The sequence below is a fragment of the Natrix helvetica genome (assembly GCF_964273705.1).
Source record: "Natrix helvetica genome assembly, chromosome: 4".
Classification (NCBI taxonomy): Eukaryota; Metazoa; Chordata; class Lepidosauria; order Squamata; family Natricidae; genus Natrix; species Natrix helvetica.
In genome coordinates this window covers 144,839,901-144,866,071 of record NC_138550.1, presented here as the reverse complement: position 1 = coordinate 144,866,071, position 26,171 = coordinate 144,839,901, and the positions used below count along the sequence as shown (strand labels likewise).

The 26,171-nt window shown below is 37.4% G+C and overlaps 1 protein-coding gene across 1 annotated transcript in view; it reads left to right on the top strand.

Annotated features, from left to right (window-relative positions):
* Positions 1-26,171, top strand: part of STK3 (serine/threonine kinase 3) — a 124,162-nt gene that overhangs the window by 32,493 nt on the left and 65,498 nt on the right. The window contains exon 7 of the mRNA XM_081950331.1: positions 25,475-25,612. Within this exon, the coding sequence (XP_081806457.1) occupies positions 25,475-25,612 (138 nt within the window). The remainder of the gene's footprint in view (positions 1-25,474; positions 25,613-26,171) is intronic.

The window sequence follows — 26,171 nt, the reverse complement described above, 5'->3', positions numbered from 1 at the left end:
AGAAAGGATAATTTCATGATTGCCTTTGACTGATTTAGAATCATCCACTTATTCTTAGAAAGTGAGTTTATATTACAAAATAGCTAATAAGAATAGAGTCATGTATTATGATAGAAAACGTATGTTGTAAGACAAATATGTACAAAACATCTCTAGGACAACGCAATGTTTTAGATTCATTATAAATGCTTTAGAACAGGGGTGTCAAACTCGATTTCATTGAGGGCCGCATAGGGTTGTGTTTGACCTTGGGGCCCAGGGTGGGCATGGCCAGCTTGACATCATGTGTGTTGGGGGTGTCAGTATTGACCCGAGCGCTCTGCCAGAGAAAACGGGCTCCTAAGCTCTGTTTTTGGCTGGGACATCCTCCTGCAACCCTCTGCCAGCGAAAACAGAGCTCTATCTTCACTGGCAGAGGCACCGCGGGCTGGTCCTTTGCTGTTTCAGCGTGGCCCCGCAGGCTGAATCTGGCCCACGGGCCTTGGGATTGATATCCCTGCTTTAGAAAATGTGGGACTGAGAAGGCAAGAGAAGTTTGTACTATTTAGAATGAATTATAGGCACCGTACTATTTAGAATGAAAAGAAAGATAAACATTTATCTGCATATGTAGAATTTCTTGGGCAGGAAATATGAAATGCTTTCATGATATGAATATACCATATATTATAGGGAACTTTAAAAATATGTGAGATTATTTTTTGTATTCATTCTGGCTATTTTGTTCCATTTTTCTGCTGCAAAAATGTAGAAGAAAAATATTATTAAAATTCTTAATCATGCAACTTTTGCAGCTTTGTTTACTTCCTTCTTTAATACAAATAGAATGTATAACATTATAAGAGTTGAATGCACAACCTGTGAATGAGGCCATATATTATGACAGTGGCTCCATAACTTATTACCTCTGCTAAAGCAGAGTTCTGGCTTTGTTCCCAACTGGCACAAACAGAGAGGAGTTTTAGACACTTGGAATTTTTGAAGCTCTCATCCAACGCCCTGAGACTATAATGTTGGCAATATAAGAATACAATACATTTTCTCCCATTGATTTTGTGAAGCCTTGACAGTTGAAATTTGTGGTCCCCCCCCCACAAAGAATATTTGTAATATTCTTCCAAATGTCTGCATGTCTATAGGCGCCCAGTTGTAAAAGAACAGGATTGACAATAAAGTCTGAAAAATAAAAGGCCTTCATTTTAATCATATTTTGCCAGAATAGGAGAAATGCCATGCTCTGCATATTTCTGAGCATATTTCCTATAATAGAAGTGTTGAAGCCTGTCTATTTTCATTTGAAAATAGTTTTCATTTGAAAACTTACCTGAATTTCTGAGAGGAAACATTTCTGAGAGAAATGTTAATAAGGAACCGAAGTTCCATACATTTAAAATAAGTCCTAAACTATTGCATGCCCTTCATCTCCTTGAATCTTAAGAATCTCCTTTTCTAAAACCGCAAAGGATGCTGCAAATTAGAACATGTTTTTGTAGAACTTTTTAAATATGTGATCAAACTTAAATATGAGAATGTGTATCCCAAACTACACTTAACACTGTATGTTTTCTATGATATGCTTAATGCTCAGGTCTGGCCCAGTATTTTGTTTGGATGCCAAATACTGTCAAATGCTGTGGGCTCATGCCAATATGAGTAGGAATCTAGCACTGAAGTTTTAGACCACTGCAAATTGCAGATATAATTACTGATATCACATTGGTATGCATGACAGTGGCTTCTCTCCAAGAGCAGTACTGGACCAGGTGATGCTTGACTACCTCAGGAGTAGTCTGCAGGAAGTTTGGGAGGATGTGTGCTTATGGTATGGCCAGAAGGTTAGTTTTGGGAATATCCTGCTTCAAAAACATTGAATATATTTATCATACATTTAAATAAATAATCTAGTCATTTTTAATGCCTCACGGTTAGTCTTTCTTTTTTTTTGAAGAATATTTATATAAGAATCTGTAATTTTTACTGATACTGCATGCGCAGCTCTGATTCAAATTTGCAAAAACAGAATTGATATTCTTGGAGAAATACTGGACAAAAAAAGTTTTAAAATAGTGAACACGATAAAACAAGAAATAGTGAACAAGATAAAACGAAGTTTAATAAGGCTAAACTTTCAAAACCAAGAACAAAGGCAGTTTGCAAAATAAATTGCCAGTGTGGGAACAGTTGCATTGGGCCAAGTGGACCTAAGACACCGAGGGTCGAAATAAAGAACATGAAAAGAACATTGGACTGAAAAACATAGGTTACCATCTACAAGAACCAAATCACAAAATGACAACAGCATCCTGTCATGCCATAAATGATAAAGAACTTATGTTTATATATGTCTGTGCTTTACTTTTTCCTTATTTTTTTTAAGTAGGACAGAATTATTTTTATTACAGGACAGTTTTTCCTGCCATTTACTATCTTCTCCTAAAAAGCTGTTTTTTTTTCCTATGAAGAATACATTTAGTAATCTTTCTAGATTCTTAGCACAACTTTAATGTACAGTATCTGTTTCTGTATTGGTTAGGTGTCATCAATTTGGTATCAAATCTTAGTGACCACATAGATACCTTCTCCAGCAAGTCCATCCACCATGCTTCTGTTTGTTCTTACTGTTTTTTCTTTCATCTTTACCAGCATTATAGATTTCTCAAAAGAGCTGGATGTTTAACCATTTGAGTTTATGAGTCATTTACATGTCAAATGAGAACTTTGGATTTGTACAGTAATTAGCTATCCATAGTATGCTCAGAAGTTTTCTCCAACACCTATATTTAAAAGTATCAATACTCTTTCTAGTCTCTGCTTCTGTAAATGTCACAGAGAAAACCATTGCTTCCACTATTAGATTTATGAATATAATCCCCTCCCGGCATCTGAATATATTTTCCAAAGTCTTCATTGTTACTGTACCAAGTCTTTTACTTACTTTACTTTATTTCAAACTTTTATACCGCCCCCTCTTCCAAAAGGGACTCGGGGCGGTGTACAGTCAGATTAAAACACATAAATACATGAGAATAAATACAAACATAAATAAATACTAAATACTTAAAAGAGGAGGCTGTAAAAACTGTACCTAAAGTAAAGCAATTAAAACAATGTTTAAAATAACCCCTAAAAATACCCAATTAAAAATATCTGCCAGGAGGTAAGATAAGACTATGAATGGGCCAAGCCGGCTAAGCGAAACAGGTGAGTCTTCAGTTTTTGTCGGAAGGAGCAGAAGTCGGTGGTGATTCTGATATCGGGGGGGAGGTCAAGTCCTGGTTTGCAGTGTATTTCTTCAACTGTTGGTTCCTTCAGTGTTGGTAGGAGATCTTAAAAGCAAAAGATACAATTTCAGTATCTTTACTGTCAGTTCTGAGGCTAGTTGCTGTACCTGTTGTCATTAGTTTAGGGTTCTTTGCTTAATCTTAGTCCCATTTTTTTACTGTCCTCCTTGACTCATTACTAGAGAGTGCAGGCTATCTGAGCAGCATCATTAGCATAATGCAGGATATTGACGTTTCTTCCTCCCATCTGATAGTTGCGATCATGTTTTTCCAATCCAGCTTCCTGCAATGTATATTCAGCACACATGTTAAATAAATGAGTTAGTATCAACTGTTACAAGTAGTCCTCAGTTTAAGACCACAGTTGAGCCCAAAATTTCTGTTGCTAAGCAATACAGTTGTAAGTGAATTTTGCCCCATTTTATGACCTTGCTTGTCATAGTTATTAAGTGAATCTCAGCTGTTAAGTTAGTAAAATAATTGCATGACCCTGGGACATTGCAACCATCGTAAATACTGAATCAGTTGCCAAGCATTTTAATTTTGATCACATGACCTTGAGGATGATGAATTGGTCATAAGTGAAAAACAATCATGTTACTTTTTTCAATGCTGTTGCAACTTTGAACAGTCACTAAATGAAATAAGTTGAAGACTTACCTGTATTCCTTTGCCAACCTGGGGCCCATCTATTCTGTCTGGACTGTTGCTTTTTGTCATGGTTTTGGTGACCATGAGATAGTCTGGAATTTTCATTTTCCTAATGTCATTCAACAGCTTGATGTAGTTGAAATAATCAACAACCTTTTCATAATAAGCAAAGCACACACTCAGGGTTCGTTTAGGATTTTTTGTACTCTTGGTTATCCTTGTGCATCAGCACTACCGTGGCACTGTTGTAGCTTCTTTATAACACAGCTTGAACATCTGACATTTCTCTTTCCAGGTATGTGATTAAATTATGCTAAACTATTTTGCCTGCTCTTTTAAGTCTCCTTCGATTGGTTTTGGTATGTAGACCAAAGTCTTCCAATCTATTGGCGACTATGTCATTGTTCAGATATGCTGTCATAAAAATACGACAGCAAAAAACCTTAGAACCTTACCGATCCTTCTTCTATTACTGTCATATTTCTGTAGATATTCCATCAATTCCTGAAATCGTTCAATGATTAGAGTTCTGATCTAACTTTACCTTCTAGTACTAGAGAATCTTGAAAATAAATATATTCTAAGATAAGGATTTTGACCTCTCTGTTATACCAGTTTACAATTTTCAATATATTCATTTTCAATATTTTCATTTTTGTTTAATCTCCCTTGAATCAGTTGTTTCTGTTCATTGGCTATTCTTTAGCAAACCAATTTGAAATTAAAACCTTCTTCTGACTTTAGATAATTTTGGATGATTTTTGTTTTTTTCCACATCAGTTTATGTGTCTTTAGTGTCTTTATGGATATTCCTGGAATACTTCTCCTCATCTCTTCTAATAGCTCTCGGAAATTCTTTGCTAAGTTCCTTCCTGAGATTTTTGTCTTTCTTGGCTTCAGCTTCTCTGTTTTTGGCAATTTGACATCTACATTCATCTACAACTTGTTTGATATCATTCCATATTTCCCCTGGTTCCCTATCAGTGAGATTCAGGACTCGAAAATGATTCCTGATGTTCTTGAAATTGGTAAGCATATGCTCAAATTATATCATGGAAAATAATTAGCTTTACTCCTCCTCTTTAGCTTGACTTACAGATTTGTAAGTTAACAGTGTGGCAGGTTGAAGTTCCTTACCAAGGAATGTGGTTGAGTCTGAGCCAAGGTAATTTTTTTTAGGAAGGCAGATGAGTCGGCACAATACCACAAGCCTATAGGTAAAAAGGGAGAAATGTTGCAAGGTGCCTATAGAATGGCAGATATAGATCCAGGACAGGGAATATAAAAAGAGGCAGGAAAATCAGAGGAGGGGTGGGTGTTATATTGCAGATGCCGCTGGAGATGATGCTGGAGAGGACGTCACCTGGTAAACATGAAGTGGCGCCTGCAAGTCCAGAGATTCTGGCCTTGAGATGAGAAGAAAGAGCAGGAAGAAAATCCCGGAGTAGCTTGTGAACATATGGAGAGCAGGCTGTGTTGTGTTCAGATACTGGACAGTGGAATTGTATGCGTTAAAGGCTTTATTTGGCAGTAAGACAGCACGGAGAACTCACAGGCATTCCATTATCAGCCATTAAGATAAAGAGAGAAAAAGAAGCTGGAAGACAGCACAAGCAAAAATGAGGGAAATAGAGTTTGGGTGGATGAGCATTAAGGAGATGCACAGACTTAAGTTTTGTAGGTTATAAATTATATTTTCACTTGTATATATTAAATGAAACTCCCTCATTTGTTTCAGTGGTTCCAAGTATGTGCCTTTTTCAGCTCCTGTTCTGAGCCACACTCTGACAAGCAGTTCCTGATTTATTCTACAGTCAGCCCCTGGCCATGTCTTTTCTGTAATAACGGAGCTCTTCCACCTCCTTGTATCAATAATACACTACAGCCAGTTTAATTTATTTGTATCTGTCTGGCAATACTTGTGTATATCACCTTTATCTGGGTTGTTTAAATGCAGTGGCAGCAATGGAGACACCGCTAGATTGGCAGAAATTTGTAAGTTGTTTGCTGCTGTCTAAGATGTTAATATGTAGTCAGTTCATTTCATCTTCCACTATGTTGAGCTTTCCTGTGTTCTTATATTCCATATTCCAGTGTAATTCTCTTTTTGCAACTAAAGGTTTTTTCGCTGCATGGCAACATCAACAACCAGCTGTCTCAAAGATTTTAATCTAACCGTGTCATAGATACCGTTACCATTCCAAAAGAGTTTTGGCTTGTTTATAGTAGCATTTTGAATACCATCTGACTTAGGGTTTTCCATCAGTCACCGTATCATATTGATCTATGTGATTTTTCCTTGCAAACTACATGAGTGATTTACTATTGTCTTCTCCTGTACAGTATGAAGTGATGTCTTTGTTGTTGCTACTAAAATGTTCTGCCCCCAGCATCTTCTTGTATCACAGCCTTCTGGGTAGGGGTTTGTGCTTGCTGTAGCTGGCCATATGGGGTGCCCCTCATGCTTGAGTGACCCTGTGTGGAAGTATATATTCTTAGCCTATACTTTGATGATCTTTGATCATCCCACCCAGGAAATCCTTGCCCCTTGCTACAGTGAGGCAGCTTAGCAGGGCTTGATGGGTGGTTATTTATATGAAACCAGTAAAATTAAGTGTAACTAATTTACTGCAGATGCCATGTTCATTGAAATTGTTTGGGGCTGTTTTATACCTTTGCCTACAAAGCACCTAATACTATTGCAGCATTTTCAATAATATACTGGCATTCTAGTTTTTGTATTTGTTAATTATTTACTTTTCAAGTGTCTTAATGCATATTAACCATCTATTAATGTTGATATATCAGTCTGATGTTTATGCAAGTTGGGTTCTCATTGAATTTTTTGACTGATTTTCAGCTTTATCTTACTGATTAGATTTGTGAGACTACTAAAATATAAATGTACAAATTGTGTTGCTAATATTTAATGTTACATAATAAGCTGTTTTGCAAGCATTTTTTTGTATTTCAAAGGTTTTTGTCAGTTGGATATTTGTTTCAGACATACAGAAGCGATCCAATCTCAATGTTTTCTCAATGTTTTTAACTCGCTGCTCCAAGTTAATAGTCCGCTTTACATTAATACTCCAAACTGTGATTATAAGTTTATTGAAAATTTCTTGACACAATAAATAGTAAATGTTCATGTTGTCTGACTAACTATGGCTGAAATTGTGGATAAGAAAATTAACTACAACATGTGACCATAGTTTGTTTTGTGTTTGTAGACCTTCACCAGGGCATTTTTATTACAAATCTATTTTGGGAAATAACTAATAATTAATACCATCCAGTATCCAAAAATGGAATTGTATGATAAGAAGGGTCACTCCTGTGGTAATGTTTATACTCTTTCATCTGTCCTTATAGGAACATGGCCATTTTTCATATAAACAGAAATTCTGGATGAGCCATTAACCTCATTATTCTTCCCCCAAATGGTAACTGTATACTTGAATTCTAGGCAAAACAATAAAAATGTTGATTGGTTGGCCATTACAAGGTAGCTGAGATGAACTATCATTTGGAACATACAAAGCTTATGCAGTACATAGGTGTAGCAATGTAGAATTTGTTGTCTCCTCCCTTAGTACAATGAATATTACAGATTTTTTATTGGTTTTCAGAATACTTTTAAGCATTTAAATGCTTCAGTGAAAGTCCATAGTTTAGCATCTGGATGACCAAATAAAGATGATAAGAAATAAAGGCAATTTGGTTCACAGTTGACTCCCTTTGCCTTTGAATTTCAATCAGGGATGGTTTGGATTATGACACCAAGTGCTTTGCCTTAAGGCTTGTGACTTTGTGAAGTAACTTTTTTCAGATGCATCAGCTATGCATTGCCTAATTTGTTATGAAAGTGAAAAAACATTCAATAATTGTAGCTAAATTGTGCTGCTAACATATGTTCCTGATGAAATTATTGGTAATATGATAGAATTGAAATAACTATGTGATTGCTTAGTTTTAAATAACATTTTCAATGACAGTCTATCAAAGATGGCTTTTCCTTCCTTTTTTGAAGATTATTTATGAGGCATTATTAATTCCAAATGGCAGAGATCCAATTCTGTAAGATATATTGAAATTTAGCCAGCAGAGTTGTAAACTTAGTGCTCCTTGAATTTAGCATTAAGATTTTAGCTATGTTTTTACTTTATAATTTAACATAATTTTACAGAACTAGTCCAGCTAATTCAGAGGTCTCCAAACTCTTCATTTCCTTGACGCGTTTCTGAAGATTCTTCATCAACCTCCACATATTTATTATATGAAAATAATTTAATAAATACTACTTTTATACTACAGTTAGTCCCCAACATATGACCACAATTAAGCCCAAAATTTCTGTCCTTAAGTGAGACATTTGTTAAGTGAGTTCCCCTCCTCCATTTTACGACATTTCTTGCCACAATTGTTAAGTGAATCACTGCAGTTGATAAATCAGAAAGCTTTGGGGAAGCCAAAGTCAATCTGGCTTCCCCATTGACTTTGCTTTTCAGAAGGTTGAAAAAGGTGATCACATGACCCTGGGACACTACAACAGTCATAAATATGAACCAGTTGCCAAGCATCTGAATTTTGATCATGTGATCATGGGGTTGCTGGAATAGTTATAACTGAAAAACAGTCATAAGTCACTTCTTTCAGTGCAGTTGAACAGTCACTGAACTGTCGTAAATTGAGGACTATCTGTACTACTACTGCTGCTGCTATGACTACTACTACTACTACTACTACTACTACTACGACACTATTATAGCTAATATTGTGGACCTTGTGGTTAGTCTGATTGATCCTTGTGGACATCAATATTGGCCACTTGGGAACCCTGAGTTAATCCCAGTTAGAGCTCTTCTGCCCAAGATAAAGATCTGTGATGGGTGGATATATAGTGTGTGTGTGCCTTTGGATGTGTGTACCTTTGAATCTTGACTCATAATAACTATGTGGATGAGCCTGTACAGCTTTCTTGGCAACACTTTTAAAAATGATTTGCAATTGCTTTCATCAGCTGATAAAGGCTGTCCAAAGACATCAAGCTAGTTTCATGTTTTAGGCAGAACGAGAACTTATACTACATATTATAACTGGTGCCATTAACCACTATTCTAAATTAACTCTCTATAAAATATAATATACATAAAATATTTATTATGTTATGTTTGATAATGAAAAAAGATATTCAAATCTGTATAGTTTCAGGGTGTCATTATGTTTTTATGTATGTATCATTAGGTCATACCGTGTTTCCCTGAAAATACGACCTGTCCTGAAACTAAAGCCTTGCCACATTTTTCACGTGGGCAAAAATATAAGCCCACCCCCGAAAATAAACCCCCTGGACAACCCCCCCTCCAGCCAGGCAGAGCACCGCTCACTGACTTAGCGTTATCCCGAAAGTGCCAAATCGCAGGAGCCGGGGGGGGGAGCGCTCACGTTGCTTGTCGCCTTCGGGATACCGCTAGATTGGGGAGTGGTGTTCTGCCTGGCCGGAGGGGAGTGTTGCCGGGCGGCCTCTCCCTTGTGAACTGGCTCCCGAAGAGCCAGGCACAGCCTCAGGGGCGAAGCAGCCATTAGGTAACCACGCTCACGAGCAGCTGCCCAGCAAATCCCCTCTCTAGCCGGACAGAGCGCCATTCACTGACCTAGGGGGTATCCCTATGGTGCCAAGCCATGTGGCGCTCTGCCCGCCCCCCAGCTCCTGTGGCTTGGCACATTCGGTATACCCCCTAGGTCAGTGCATGGAGCTCTGCCCGGCTGGAGAGGGGAGCTGCGCGAGTGCCTGTTCTGCCCACAGCCTCACCAAGCTGTTGCGCAGCTCCCAGTCCACCGCCGCTGGCCGTTCCTGCCCGCCACCGCCCGCTGCCATCCGCTGCCGCCCTGCTCCGAGCATAACTTCCAAACTCCAAAACTCGAGGCCGAGTCTTCCAGCATCAGCCACTCTAGGAGTGCTCTCTATGGTGGGCCAGCTGCTGGAAGACTCTCTGTCCGGAAGACTCTCTGTCTGACAGCCGGCCCTCCATAGAGAGCACTCCTAGAGCTGCCGATGCTAGAAGACTCGGCCCTGAGTTTTGGAGTTTGGAAGTTATGCTTGGAGCGGGGCAGCATCGGGCAGCAGCGGCCAGCGGCGGTGGCCTGGGAGAACGGCGCAAGGGCTTGGTGAGGCTGTGGGCAGAATAGGCGCTCACGCAGCTCCCCTCTCCAGCAGGGCAGAGCTCCATTCACTGACCTAGGGGGTATCCCAAATGTGCTAAGCCGCGGGAGCTGGGGGGCGGGCAGAGCACCACATGGCTTGGCACCTTAGGGATACCCCCTAGGTCAGTGAATGGTGCTCTGCCCGGCTGGAGAGGGGATTTGCCAGGTGGCTGCTCGTGAGCATGGTTACCTCATGGCTGCTTCGCCCCTGAGGCTGTGCCCGGCTCTTCGGGAGCCAGTTCACAAGGGAGCAGCTGCCTGGCAGCCCCAGAACAATAAGCCCTCCCTGATAATAAGCCCAAGGCCATATTTCGTGGGGCAAAAAAAATAAGCCCCTGTCATATTTTCGGGAAAACACAGTAACACTAGATGTACATAAAAATATAAAATAACACCTTTTCCACTTCTTTACCATTTTAGGTGAGATGCTCAACTCTGAGGCTATCACTTTCAAAGAAGCCATGATTTACAAGATCTAGGCAATCATTCTGATTAAAAATAAAGATGCCTTTTATAAATTGTAATCTATTTGAACAAAGTCCAGTATTTAAAATTGTTTAATGATGTACAATATGAAGAAAATAAATGAAGGATCCAATCTGGCTCCAGCATGAGTCCAAAAGCTCAGAAAACTAATCCTCTGGTCCCGGTGACCGAATTAGATTGGATCCTGCAACATTACCTTGGGAGGCATATATTTGCTGTCATTTGTTAAATGAAGAACAGTTTCAGTGGTGAGTGGAAACTTACACAGATTCTTTGTGTCAAGAGAATTTAATAATATCTTCTTACCTCACCTGTGGGAATAGAAAGCTTAAGTCTATGAAAGCCCAGCAGAGTTTATTTCACACTTGAAGGCAAGTAACAGGTAGCCTCTGAGTCTGTTTTCCAAGACTAATATGCTCCCCTATGTCAGACGTGAAACCACGCATGAAGATTCAATTAAGCTAATTTATTAGTAAGAGCCTATGCACAGGAATCTTCTCAACATGGTCAACACCTGATTATAATAATAATGCATTGAAGAAGAATTGGACTTAAGTTTGCTTGTGCTTGTGTGTAGGGATTCTAAACGAATCCCTCTTTTTCACTCTGTCCCCCACTCCCTGTTTTTGCCATTTCTTCTCCTTCATCTGGTCAGACATGTTTAAGAGTACTTTTGACCAAATTTGATAGGCTCACTATTAGAAACAGTAGATTGGTACTATGTTCATGGAAATTGTAATTAGTGTAGAAAATAGTTAGGTTGACATTGGCTGCCAGTATATATCTGTATATTGAGTTCAGGGTGTTAATAATAACAACTAAAGCTATGGTTATTGGAATAACATTACTTAAGGCAGTACTGCATTGCTATCTGATTGCCAAGGAAGTGTATTCAATATTCCATTTTGGGGGATTTTACTTTATGTAAAAATGCAGAAAGAGCCTTATCTTTGGCAACAACTGTGCAATACCATTCCACCAAAGATCATTATTGGTGCCAGCTTTAATTTCATTTAAATTTAAGGTTAAGGCCTGTTAGTTAGCAAAAATCTATGACTTTTATTCATACTTGGTATAGTTTGCTTTATCAGCTGCTTTGCATTGAGCTTTAATTACTAATTTATTCCAATAGAGCCTTGGTGGTTAGAGTGCAGTACTGCAGGCTCCTTCTGCTGACTCCCAGCGGCCTGCAATTTGGCAGTTCAAATCCCACCAGGCTCAAAGTTGACTCAGCCTTCCATCCTTCCGAGGTGGGTAAAATGAGGACCCAGATTGTTGGGGGCAATATGCTGACTCTGTAAACCACTTAGAGAGGACTGTAAAGCAATATATAAGTCTAAGTTCTATTGCTATTGCTAATATAACAGTTATGAAATACAGTAGATAAGAAATAATTAATAGTCCATATAATGTTCTGGTTTTTGTCCCATGTCTGCTACATTTACTCAGAATGGTTTATCAAAAACTTATATTGATATTATATCACGGATGTCAAACTCGTGGCATGTGACATCATATGACATAATGTGACGTTTTTTGCCTTTGTGGAGCCGGATTGGGCATGGCCTGCATGTGATGCATCCGTCCCAGAGGCTGCCAGTTTGACACCCTTCTATATTATAGTTATAGATTACTTCATCACAAATTGTTTACCCTTTTAAAGAATTCCAAAAATACATTTAGGAATACCATCACTTTAAAAGAGCACATATTTATTTTACAATTCAGATCCTATTCATTCTCTGCATCTGAGCAAACCCTCTCAACATACTTACTTCATACTTACTTCATGTATTCAATTCACATTCAAGCTGATTCATTATTGACCTATTGTCTTTTAAATTGTCCATTTTTGCTGCATTTAGCCCGGTCTCATGTTATGCAAGAAACTCAAGTGCTTGCACATCTTCAAATTTCTTGTGTTTTAAAAAACAAAAAAAAAGAAATTACCATTATATTGGTTTTATACTGGCCAAATTTAATAGGGGAGTTCAGTATTGGTAAAATTGATTTCATTAATCAAAACATAGTTAAATTAGGATATTTGCTACTGATATATAGGATAGACAAGTTCAGTTTAGGTGATTAAACAAATTCAAAATAAAAGGGCTATTAATCATTATTAGATTTGACTAATAAAAACTAGTTCACAATCAAAGGCAACACCTTAAAATATAGCTGCTGGGAGATAATTATTGAAAGAAGGCTGCTATTTCCAGGATATTTCTGGTTGTATGTAATGTCATACAGTATGCTAGAGTGGAGAAACAACTGAGAAGCCATCCAGCACCTCTTAAGATAAATTTGTAGCTATGTTATATCACCCTTTCCATTTGTACTGGAAAGATAAATAAAGATCATATCATTGTCAAAATTTCATTTGAGGTTTTTGTCTTTCAAATTGGAAACCAATGATGACCAACCAGTGCATAATTGTTTAATTCATGTTGACTTAAAAGTATAAATACTGTTGAAGAAGCAGGGCAAGTTTAGGCCATTGCTGGTTTGGATAGTAAATCAGTAATGATCTTTGTGTTTCCCTTTTGTGAAATAGCTTCAGATCATCCGACAAGAAAAAAAGAAGCCAGCTGACATTTAAATAGAAGTACCGTATTTTTCAGAGTATAAGACACACTAGAGTATAAGACGCACCAAGATTTTGAGGAGGCAAATTAAAAAAAAAAGTTGTACTCTGCAAACCTCCCCAAAACGGCCTGTTTTTCGCAAAAACAGGCCCGTTTTTCTTTTTCAAAAAAAGGGCATGAATAGCCTTTAGGCGGCTTGTGCTCCTGGGGAGTGGGGGTGGCCAAAACGAGCAAAAAATGGACATGGATAACCTTTAGGAGGCGTATAGAGTGTTCCTGGGGGCTGGAGGGGGAGCAAAATTGAGCAAAAAACAGCCCATTTTTTTGCTCATTTCTGCCCCAGGAGCACTCTGAAAGCCTCCTAAAAGCTATGCACTGCCACTTTGGTGAAGGGGGCAGGGTTTCTGGAGGCAAAAAATGCTGTATTCAGTGTATAAGACGCACCCACATTTTCAGCCTCTTTTTTGAGGGAAAAAGGTGCTTCTTATACTCCGAAAAATACAGTACATGTTGCATTATTTTTATATCCAGAGAACCAACAATGCATTTTAAGCTAAGGTGTAGAAAAGAAAAATAGGAATATGACCTTTAATGTAGTTTTAGTTTAAATGCCATTTTAAGCTTAGGGGAAATAGAAATAATGTAAAATGTTAGTTGCTTCTAACTTCTGTTTTGGGGTTAATCAAAACAATCATACCTTATAGCCACTGTATGACCTATCCAATGACAATCAGAATACTTGCTTTTTAAAACCAATTGTTCCATGTTTAGTTTAGTAAATGTCATCTGGACTCAGTAAAAAGTAAATGACCTGCATTGAATTAGTGTAATTGAAATACAAACAAAATATCACATAGTTGAGGACTCATACAGGAAAAGAGAAAGTTGGGAAAAATTCTCTGTATGATAAATAAGAATATAAAGCAGGTTTAGTCATCTGTTTTGGTTATGATCTCTTTAAACTTATTGTATTGAGTTTGTAACATTTGTTCTTCACTACTAGAATATGGTCCTCCATCATCAAGGGATAAGGATAGTGTGAAATTTTAACTTCTTTTGGACTAAAAATTCCTTAATAGTTTGCTCATATCTTAACTGTTTTGTGGTAATAGCATATTTGTAATTTGCCAAGAGCTTAAAGTTTTCCTTGTGAAAACCTTTCTGATTCTTAGCTTCACTTTTATACACAGGATGACCCTATAAATATTTAAAAGCTTTTCAAAAGTCCACAAAATTATGTCATGATCTATTCCAAACCTCTTTACTGTGTATAAAATGCTACATGATTATTTTCCAGCTCAAAAACTTATTTTTTAATGAAAACTTAAATGTCTTGCAAAAGAAATGTGATATACTTTGTTGGCTAGGTATTTTGCTGAATCGGTATGGAGTTTTTAAAATTATCCAGATTTTACCCAGGATATATTTTTCTTTAAATGCCCTTGTTTCCTCAGTATAAACTGAAAGTTGTGATGTGAGAACAGCTGATGTTTCTAAGGTTAAGTTTGTAGCTTATGCAAGAAACCTAATCTCACTAATAATGATAGGAAAGCAATTTGATCATTGAATTAGCAATTTAAGAGGTAGGAAGATCAAGGAGGTACAGATAAGATAAGGAAAAGTATGAAAGTGTACAGTAGTGGAATTTGGGGAAGGTCAAGAGGGTGTTAACTGTTCTGTTGTAAGCCAGTTAAAAGTCCTTGTAAATAATTATTTAAGCTGATACCTGGAAAAACAACATGTGTAATAAAAGTATCCCTTTTCCATGAATATTATGGACCCAAACCTGATTTTCCCCTCTGCAGCATAGTTTTAAATTTTACTTCGGTATAAATGAAATATATTTATTATTGACTTTTTAGTTCTGTATTTATTTTTTTTCTTTGGCTTCAGTTAAAAAAAATATGCCAGGTTTAATAACAGGAAGCAATGTGGCTGGCATATAGTCTGTAGAAAATGAAGTATGCTAGTTTCTGTGGAAAACAGAAGTGTCAGATACAACCGGACAGGGAAAATCTTTACCTTTCTTTTAATATCTATGCAGATTCTCAGTCATCCCAGCTATCCCAAAGATCCTTTTTCAAAAGGCAACTGTACTTTGTTTTCGTTCTTCAGAAGCTTCTTGGATGAGAAGCGAAACATTTTCAAGGAAAAACAATGTCCAGTTGCCTTTTGAAAAAGCACCTTTGGAACTTATCTTTAATACCACTTTAATGGGACATTTATGCAGTAGTCTGCAATCTTATTGGTTTGGCATTTTATTAATTATACTTTTTATTCCTAAAGTCTCCAAAATTACGAACATATCTCAAATGCAGCACATCTAGCTTTGATAATCAGCTCCCTTTTCTTTATATATTTACTGCTTTAATTATTTTAGTCCCCAGAATACAGGAAGAATTTTCTCCCAGCCTCATTAAATCTTGTTTTAAAACGGGAATCCTCTGATTGTATTCTGCAGACTTGCGTCATTCTAAAACAGTGATGGCTTTTAAATAGTTTATCAACCTTTGGAGTTTACATCAGAATGGATTTTATAGCGAGTAAGCAAACAAAGGAGGGTAATGGAACAAGCTAATTCCAGCTACATAGCACTCTTTTACTGATCAAATGCAAGTATAGACATTCCAATGATGGACAAATTTTTTTCCATTATTTATTTTTTCTATGGATTCTCAGATTTATAATTTTGAAAATGTAAAGCGTCCTTTAAAAAGAAAAGAAACAAATCCGGAGATTCTGAAAATACAAATAACATGCATTGTAGTGGTGGGTTGCCAAATTTTTTACTACTGGTTCAGGCATGCGCAGAAGCGTCCGGGCAGGAGGGCGGAGCCTCCCTCTGCCACTATTACCGGGAGCAACCCACCTCTGATGCATTGGCCTGTTTTGCAGTATGTTTGTGATTCTTTGTGTTGCTTTTCATGAAAAGCACATCTTGTCAGACAGATCTACTTTATTTAAGAATAGAGCATGGTTGAGGTAAATGTTCTATAACTGAAATTATTTTGCAGTGGACAAAACTGGGATTTATGCAAGACATACCAGATTGCATCTCTATTATACTCTCATCTGTTTATGCATTCAAAGTAAATGTTGCTTACCTTTCACATGCATTTTGATTGCAGGTTGCATATAGGAACCTTCATTTATGTGCATATCTATTACATCAAGTTTCTTTTAAGGATCTGAGTGTAAAAACTGTTCAGAACTCCTTTTTCACTCATTTGTACCCTTTGTATTGCTATCACAATGTGAGTGAAATTGCAAAATAATCTTGCAGCTGAACATAGAATGCCTATCTCAGTAACTCATCATTATTCGTAATCATATGGCAATTGTTCCCTTATCTTTTCCTCCCTCTTTGTCAGGTATTACTGCACCAATTTAAGTGCACCACACTTTGCATGAAATAATATCCAAAGGTCATCATTTTAAGGGAGTACACTGTTCATAAATACAGATTTATAGATAACCTGGCACAAGATAGAAAAGCAAAACATTCTAGTTAAATTCCATGCCATATTAACAGCAACTTAAACAGAAAACTGTAGATGCTCTTTATGACTCTTTCTTTATGGGAACACATACTTTTTAAAATTCAAATTAAGTTTCCTTAATTGATACTTTAAATGCAAGTCCTATAATTTATCTTTTCCCCCTGTACTATTATCTTTCTATAAGAAAATACTATTGCACGATTGAAGGGAGGCAAAACTCAATTAAGTTAGCTTTTCAGAAGTGTTAATAGCATTGCATTCTTTTTCTCCCTCTACCATTGTGTCATTGAATGTGAATGATATCTAATGGATAAAGCGATAACAATGGGACAAGTTGCAGTGCGCTTTGTTGGATATATTTTTGTATGGCCATAAAATTAGATACAGGTAGTCCTCGACTTATAACAGTTCATCTAGTAACTGTTTGAAGTTACAACAGCACTGAGAAAAGTGCTTTATGACCATTTTTCACATGGCCGTTGCAGCATCCCCATGGTTACATGAACAAAATTCTGATGCTTGGCAATTGACTCATATTTATGACAGTTGCAGTGTCCCAGGGTTATGTGACCATCTTTGGCCACCTTCTGAGAAAGTCAATGGGGAACAAGATTTACTTAATAACCATGCTACTTACTTAAGAATTGCAGTGATTTCCTTAACTGTAAACAAGAAAGATTGTAAAATGGTGCAAAAGTCACTTAAAAATTGTCTCACTTAGCAACAGAAATTTTGGGCTCAATTGTCATATGTCAAGAACTACCTGTATTGTGTCATGTAATGGTTTTAGATGGATAATCCAACATTTTCAGTTATAAATATTTGTTTTAGACAAAATATTTTAAACCAGTGTCTGCTAAAGAGAACTTGGATTACAGTGATAGTCAATTATCCTTTGAAGGAAGTCATAATACCTCATCTTATGGGAGCATAAGTGAAATGCTTAGAAAAAAAAACTAATGTTAAGCCTCTTGACTTTAGACAAATATAATAAAGTGACAAATTTCCTTTGTTCCATGTAATTTGTGGAAAACAGATCTATTCCAGTTCAAACATAGTCTAAAATTATCTTGGTTATTGTAGGGAATTTGTTGCTTGCATCGGGTAATTGATTGATATTTCTTACTTTATTGGTTACATTTAATACTACCAGTAATGAAATTACCTGATCAGTGGGCCAGATTAGAGACACGGTCGGTTCTTATGCTATCTAAATGGTCACTATTAGAAGTTTATGTTGAATTTCTTTTCACGTGTAGGTTGTTCTTGGGTTACAAGATAAGAGATGTGGGTAGTTCCTGTGAGAAGGGGCTATGGAGTGCAGTGGGTGTGCAGCAGTGGTTGGTTTCCATTTTTTGCACTACCTGTTCGCTTCTGCACATGCGCGCGCTTCTGTGCATGTGCAGAAGTGTCTGGGCAGGTGGGCGGAGCCTCCCACTGCTCCCAGTACCGGTTCACCCAATCTGGGCTCAACCGGCAGAAACCCACCTCTGGTGTGCAGGTGCCACAGGTGGGAGCTGTAGGAAGGCATTAAGAGTGTGGATTGGTAGGTGAGTATGCCTTCAATTTTCTTTTTTGCTGTCTTTAGAAATTTATGTACTGACAAAGTCCAAGTATTCTTTTTATCCTGAAAAGAAATATTTAAATTAATTTGAATAATCAAGTCAGCAAGAAAGAGAAAAAGGAATAGATTCTTAGATAATAAATTGCTTAAATAAATAGATTCTTAAGCAGTAAGAGAGATAGTATTTAGGAACATTATAACTGACTATGCTATGCGATAATTAAAAAGTAATTGCCTGGGATGGACAATATATAGACAAACCATTCTGAAATATCTTTTTGAAGGTCAGCATCAAAGCCAAAATATCTTATTGGTTCACTCAAGCTCAAGTTAGACAAAGAAATGGGTTCATAATCTATAATATTTAAGGAATAGTTCAATCTCTTTTGTTCAGGATAATGAAAAACTAGCTACTGGAATCTAGTTACAAGAACACTGAGGGTACTTACAGTTACCTTTATCCAGAATTTAAGGTAATTTCATGTCTGTATTTATAAAGAAATTTAGGAACTCAACACACTAGTCACGTTCATATCTAGCTCCTTCTATGCATTTTATGTTGGATGACCTTTGAATTGTTCAGAAGTTGCAACTAGTACAGTGTTGCAGGCAAGCATTAGAGAACTATAAAATACATGAGCAGTGTGATTCCTATAGTAAAATTTTGGTAATAAGTATCTAGACTACAAAAATCTGGGTAACCTCTAAATGGCAGTAAAAATCTTCACTGTAGTAACTACAGATTTGTGCAGTTCAAATATGATAGTGCTATCTAAACAACCTTTCAGTTTAAAACTGCCTTCCACTGAACCTGTAATTTTCTCCTGTGGTAAAGACATTTTTTTGTTCCTTATGCTTTCTGTTGGAGTTGCCTTTTATGCATGTCTTTATACACAGTACTGCGTCATGAAGATGTAGTTCAGAAAAGCAACTTAAAATGTATTTTGAGAAATCCCACAATATTATTTGACTGTATTGTTGAATTATTACAGGTTTTGTTTAGTAATACGGTACAATGTGTTGAATGTGCTGCTTTTCTATGCAGATTACTGATTCAACCTAAAAAGTTGATGTGCCATATTGTTTATCAAACTTCCAGGTGCTGAAAGTATTAAATTTGGATGTATAAAGCTGGACTGGAAACATTAAGAGTGGTGGTAGTTGTGATTAATTCTGTGGTGACCAATTACTATGCAGGAACGGGAGGAGGGTGGGAAGACTCATACTATTGTCTTCTTGTTGCATTAACTGATAAGACGATTTGCCAGGTAGCAGTATGAAATCAGTGAATAAAATGACTTTTTGATTACAGCTATAGTATTATTGATGTATAGCAAGGGGTATGCCATTATAATAGCTCACTCCATTATTACTAGATTAGTAGTTGGGTTGAATCTGGTTCTTTAAGAAGTCTTGTTGAAGAGTAGACCATATACACACATTAAGTGTTTGTTATTTTGTCCTAAAAAGTAATAGTATTATCCTGAGCATGGCATAGGGAAGAAGCTCAAACCATGCCAGATAATAAGGTCTGAAGCTATTGAAAGGCAAATTCAGAGTAAATACTAGAAGAAAGTTTCTAACAGTAACATTAGAAACAGAGATTTATTAGTGATGCTCTCACTTGGATCTCTGCACTGAGCAGATCGTAAATTGAGTAGTTTAAATTATATTTTCCAACAATATTATACAATACAATACAATACAATACAATAGTAGAGTTGGAAGGGACCTTGGAGGTCTTCTAGTCCAACCCCCTGCCTAGGCAGGAAACCCTATACCGTTTCAGACAAATAGCTATCCAACATCTTCTTAAAGACTTCCAGTGTTGGGGCATTCACAACTTCTGGAGGCAAGCTGTTCCACTGATTAATTGTTCTCACTGTCAGGAAATTTCTCCTCAGTTCTAAGTTGCTTCTCTCCTTGATTAGTTTCCACCCATTGCTTCTTGTTCTACCCTCAGGTGCTTTGGAGAATAGTTTGACTCCCTCTTCTTTGTGGCAACCTCTGAGATATTGGAATAATGCTATCATGTCTCCCCTAGTCCTTCTTTCTCTTAAGCTAAACATACCCAGTTCCTGCAACCGTTCTTCATATGTTTTAGTCTCCAGTCCCCTAATCATCTTTGTTGCTCTTCTCTGCACTCTTTCTAGAGTCTCCACATCTTTTTTACATCGTGGCGACCAGAACTGAATGCAGTATTCCAAGTGTGGCCTTACCAAGGCATTATAAAGTGGTATTAACACTTCACGTGATCTTGATTCTATCCCTCTGTTGATGCAGCCTAGAACTGTGTTGGCTTTTTTGGCAGCTGCTGCACACTGCTGGCTCATATTTAAATGGGACTCCAAGATCCCTTTCACAGTTACTACTACTGAGTAAGGTATCACCTATACTGTACCTGTGCATTCCGTTTTTGTTGCCTAAATGTAGAACCTTACTCTTTTCACCATTGAATTTCATTTTATTAGATAGTGCCCAATGTTCAAGTTTGTCAAGATCCTTCTGTATCTTAAGCCTATCTTCTGGAGTGTTGGCTATTCCTGCCAGCTAGGTATCATCTGCAAATTTGATGAGTTCCCCATTTATTCCCTCATCCAAATCATTGATGAAGATGTTGAAGAGTACTGGGCCTAAAACAGAGCCTTGGGGTACTCCACTGCATACTTCCCTCCATGTAGATGCAGTTCCATTGAGAACTACACGTTGAGTGCGGTTGGTCAGCCAGTTACCAATCCATCTGGTGGTGATGCTGTCTAACCCACATTCTTCTACTTTATCTAGTAGTAGGTTATAGTCTACCTTATCAAAAGCCTTACTGAAGTCCAAGTAAACTATATCAACGGCATTCCTCTGGTCCACTAATTTTGTCACATTATCAAAGAATGCAATAAGATTAGTCTGGCATGATCTGTTTTTGACAAATCCATGTTGGCTTTTGGCTATTACTTTGTTTGCTTCTAGGTGTTCGCAAATTCGTTGCTTGATTATTTTTTCCAGAATCTTTCCTGGTATTGAGGTTAGGCTGATAGGTCTGTAGTTTCCTGGATCTAATTTTTTCCTTTTTTGAAGATGGGAACCACATCAGCTCTTTTCCAGTCCTCTGGTAGTTCCCTGGTGTTCCAGGATCTCTGAAAGATATAATTCAGTGGTTCTGAGATCTCGTCTGCTAGTTCCTTCAGAACTCTGGGGTGTAATCCATCCGGTCCTGGTGATTTGAACTCATCTAGGGTAGACAGGTGCTCACTTACCATTTTCTTCCCTATTTCAATTTGTGTTCCTAATTTTGTGGTGCTGCTTTTGATAGGTTGGACTGTTTTATCCCTTTGTGTAAAGACAGATGCAAAACATGAGTTAAATAGTTCTGCTTTCTCCCTGTTGCTTGTCACCTTCTTGCCACTTTCTCCTAGCAATGGACCAATTGTTTCCTTAACTTTTTTCTTGTTTTTAACATGTTGGAAGAAGCTTTTTTTGTTAATTTTTACTTTTGTGGCAAGCCTTTCTTCATTGTGAGCCTTAGCTTTCCTCACTTCATCTTTACAGGCTCGGGCTATTTGCTGATATTCTGCCTTAGTTATGTCCCCCTCCTTCCACTTTTTATACTTACTTTTTTTGTCTTTCATTGTCAGATAGTTGTTTATGCAGCCATGCTGGTTTCTTTTGGGAGCTGTTGTTTTTCTTCTTCATTGGTATTGTGTTAGACTGGGCTTTTCTAATCTCATTTTTCAAAATTTCCCAAGCTTCTTGAGTTGTTTTCCCCTCGAGGATTCTCATCCATGGAATTTTTCCCAAGCTCTCTCTAAGTTTATTGAAATTAGCTTTCTTAAAGTCCAAGACTCTAGTTTGACTTTGTTCTACTACTTGTGTTTGGATAATGTTGAATTCCAATATTGCATGGTCACTTGCCCCCAGGGTTCCTATGACTTCAACACCTTCTATCATTTCCTCTCTGTTAGTGAGAATTAAGTCCAGTATGGCTGATCCCCTTGTTTCCTTCTCTACTTTTTGGAAAACAAAGTTGTCTGCTAGGTTTGTTAGGAACCTGTTGGATCTTCCACTTGGTGCAGAGTTTGTTTCCCAGTTGATGTCAGGGTAGTTAAAATCTCCCATTACTATTGTGGTGTGCTTCCTACATACCTTAGTTAGCTGACTAGCAAAAAGTTCATCTTCTTCCTCTGCTTGGTTGGGTGGCCTGTAGTATAGACCTATGGCAATGTCATTTCCCCCACAACCTTTAATATTGACCCAAATGCATTCAAGATAGTTCTCATTATTGTTGTGCTCTATTTCTGTAGAGACATAGTTATTTCTTATATATAGTGCAACTCCACCTCCTCTTTTATTTGGTCTATTTCTTTTAAATAATTTAAATCCTTCTAGCTGTATGTTCCATTTGTCAGTTTCATCCCACCAAGTTTCTGTAATGGCAATAATATCATATCTGCCCTCTTTTACTTGAATTTCTAATTCTCCCTGTTTATTCCTCATGCTCTGTGCATTGGTATATAGACATTTGAGTCCATTTTGATTGACCTTGTGTTTACTGTCTACATAACCTGTATTATGCCTGACTGCCCCTATTTTCTTGCCACTTGTGTGATTCGTGCACATGGTATGACAATCACTATTACATGCTTGGTTTTGCTTGACAGCAGGAGTGATAATCTTACCCACACACACATCTATGTTACATGCATTTATAACCCTATGAATTTTAGTTTGCTGGGGACAGAGATGTTCTGTATCTATTAATTCTCTGTCCCCGCTCTTCAGTTTAAATGTTTATCAAGAAAATCTGTGAATTTAATGCCAAGTAACTCAGTTCCTTTCTTGGATGGGTGCAACCCATCTCTTTTGTACAGTTTTTCATTGGACCAGCTACAGGCTTCATGACTAATAAAACCAAAGCCTTCCCTTTTACACCACTCCTTTAGCCAAACATTAAACTCTGCTACACGCTGGCCCTTCCCTTTTTGTTCCTTATATACAGGTAAAACCTCTGAAAAGATAAGCCTACAACCTATACTATTAAGTTCATACCCCAAGTTCTGGAAATCATTCTGCACAGAAAGTACATCTTTCTGGGATAGATCATTAGTGCCAAGATGTATAATAGCATCAACGTCACAGTCCTTACTTGCATTCTTGACTATCTTAAGAATACGCCTCTTGTCTCTGCTGGCAGTAGCACCTGGCAGACACCTGACCTCTTTTAAAACCTCCGTATCCTCTCCTAAATTAACATCTCTTACGATTGAATCACCAACCAGAAGGTGACTTCTCTTTTTACATACCTTGATCTTCTTCTGCGACTGATGTGTGATACCTGGTTCCCCTTTTCGCCTTTCCGAAGAAAGTTCTTCGTTTTGGACCACGATCCCCTGCTTATTTGAGTCATCATTATCACAACTGCCTTGACCTATCTCTTTAGTGTCCCCATTAAGGCCAGCAAGGGCACTATATCTGTTTTGCTGGGTCACAGCAAAAGCTTTGGGTTTATGGTTCACAGCTCTCAACCTGCCAGATCCCACAGTTGTCCAGACAGCTCTTCTCCTGCAAGATCTTTGTGGTAGAGGGGGCTGATAGTGTGGCTTCACCATAGAGTGGAATGGCTGACGTAGACACCTAGTTTCTGCTTGGAGAGCACAGATTACAGATTCTAGATAGGTAATCTGCCTATGTAGACTCGTAATTTGTTTACAAAGGGGACAGTATCCAAATTTGAAAAGAGTACTGCGAAAGACAGGTGCAAAACAGCTATTACATTGAACTAAGCCAGTCATTTTGAAATAAATAAAATCACAATCTCAAACACACTAATCCAGAATGTATTATTGCTATTTTGGTTTATAGATATATGATTCGCGCGCCGTTAGGCGCGCGGGCCCCCACCTCAGTGTCTTTGTCTTGTGACTCACCCCCTCCTTCTCTCCAGCAGCTCCAATCCTAGCTTCAGGAAGATTCAAATGATATGGAGTTTAAGGGCCCCCACCTCAGTGTCTTTGTCTTGTGACTCACCCCCTCCTTCTCTCCAGCAGCTCCAATCCTAGCTTCAGGAAGATTCAAAATCTCGAATTTATTCTCGAATCCCCTCAGAATATCTTGAAAGGCTGCAGTCTTTTTAAAATATATATGTATTTCATAGATTATGTGACAAAATTTATGCTGAGTCAGTGTGGCATAGATCAGTGTTAATTATTAAATAGACCAAGCTTATTTTGTGATGACAATGCTATAAAAACAGTAGTTAAGACAACTTTTTCTTACTGACTTTTGAAAGCTATTACAAGTTTGCTTTGTTAAGTTGAAGATAATGTGGTGATTTACTGAATTTGAATTGAATGGTGATTGTCAAGCTAAGAAACAAAATCATATAGAATTCTTTATTGGCCAAGTATGATTAGGCACACCAAGAAATTGTTTCCTGTGTAAGCTCTCAATGTACATACAACAATAGTGATAAACAACAAAGTTATAGTCATAAGAAGATAAAAAGATAGATAATAGGGAAGATGAGAATAATGATGGTAATGCTGTCTTTTTAGATAGTTTGACAGTGTTATGGGAATTAGTTTAGCGGAGTGATGGCAATTGGGGGGGATGTCCTTGTGTCTAGTTGTTCTGACATGCAGTGCCCTATAGCATTTTGAGGGTAGGAAACTGTTTATGTCCAGGTTGCAAGGGGTCTGTAGATATTTTCACAGCCCTCTTTAGATATCATCATCATTCTTCAACTTAGACCATAAATAATTAATTTGGAGATATAACCTCTAAAGAGAATAAATGTATTGTATCATTTTTGCTTAAATCAATATATCATCCTGTATAACTGTAAAAAGAAAAGTTATAGCAGAGATTAATCCTTTTACATGTGACGAAGGACTTAGTTGCCAGCTTTCCCTCAAGGTAAATAGTTTCTATGGCATATTCAAGAAAACTAAATATTAGAATATTTGAATTGACTTTAGGAAATGATATGACACACAGTGTAATTTTGATGTGTAAAAAGTGAATGGATGCTTTTTTTATTTGCAAAAATATAGTTCTCACCATTTTCCATAATTCTAGTGAGATCTAGTGTTGTACTAGTTGCATTGAACATAGTAATGGAAGCTTGGACCTGAAGCACTTCTTACTTCTATTATAGAAATAGTGACTTGCTTATTTATTTAATAAATACGTATATCCCTCCCCCCTTTCCAGGCAATATTTATGATTCCCACAAACCCCCCACCAACATTCCGGAAGCCAGAGCTTTGGTCTGATGAATTCACCGACTTTGTGAAGAAATGTTTGGTGAAGAATCCTGAGCAGAGAGCTACCGCAACTCACCTTTTGCAGGTCAGTGCTGTATGCAGCTTTTTTTTCCCCAAGAAGCCAAGGAAAGTTTGCATGTGTGCTTAGTCAGATGAAAATCTCCTGTTCACCCCCACTGAATTACTTTTTGTCTACTTAATAGCTGACAGAAAATTCTCCAGTGTTTCCACAGTGAGTAATAGGGGCTCACTGTAATTTCTTGAACTGCTTGGTAAGCAAGAAAAGAAAGATCTCTCAGCAAATGACCGATTCTTTTAGAAAAGCAGATCTGAGGAATCCTTTTGATTTGCTGAGAGTTCTCCACTTTTATGATGTTTAAACATTATTTTGAACATGTTACATTTAGAATAATGCTATCTCTGCAGTTAGCATTACTGCAGTCAGTAGTTAGTGCTGTTTCGTGACCAAACAGTAATTTTTTGAACAATTTTCACTAGCCAGAACATTTGAATATGAATTATCTAACCCTTTTCATTCTCATTATTTCTTCTCTTCATCCTTCTTTTTTGCCTATGTCACCCTTTCTTTTTAATTTATACTTTTTTATATTCCATAATAAACTCATCTATTTGTTCTTGGTGCT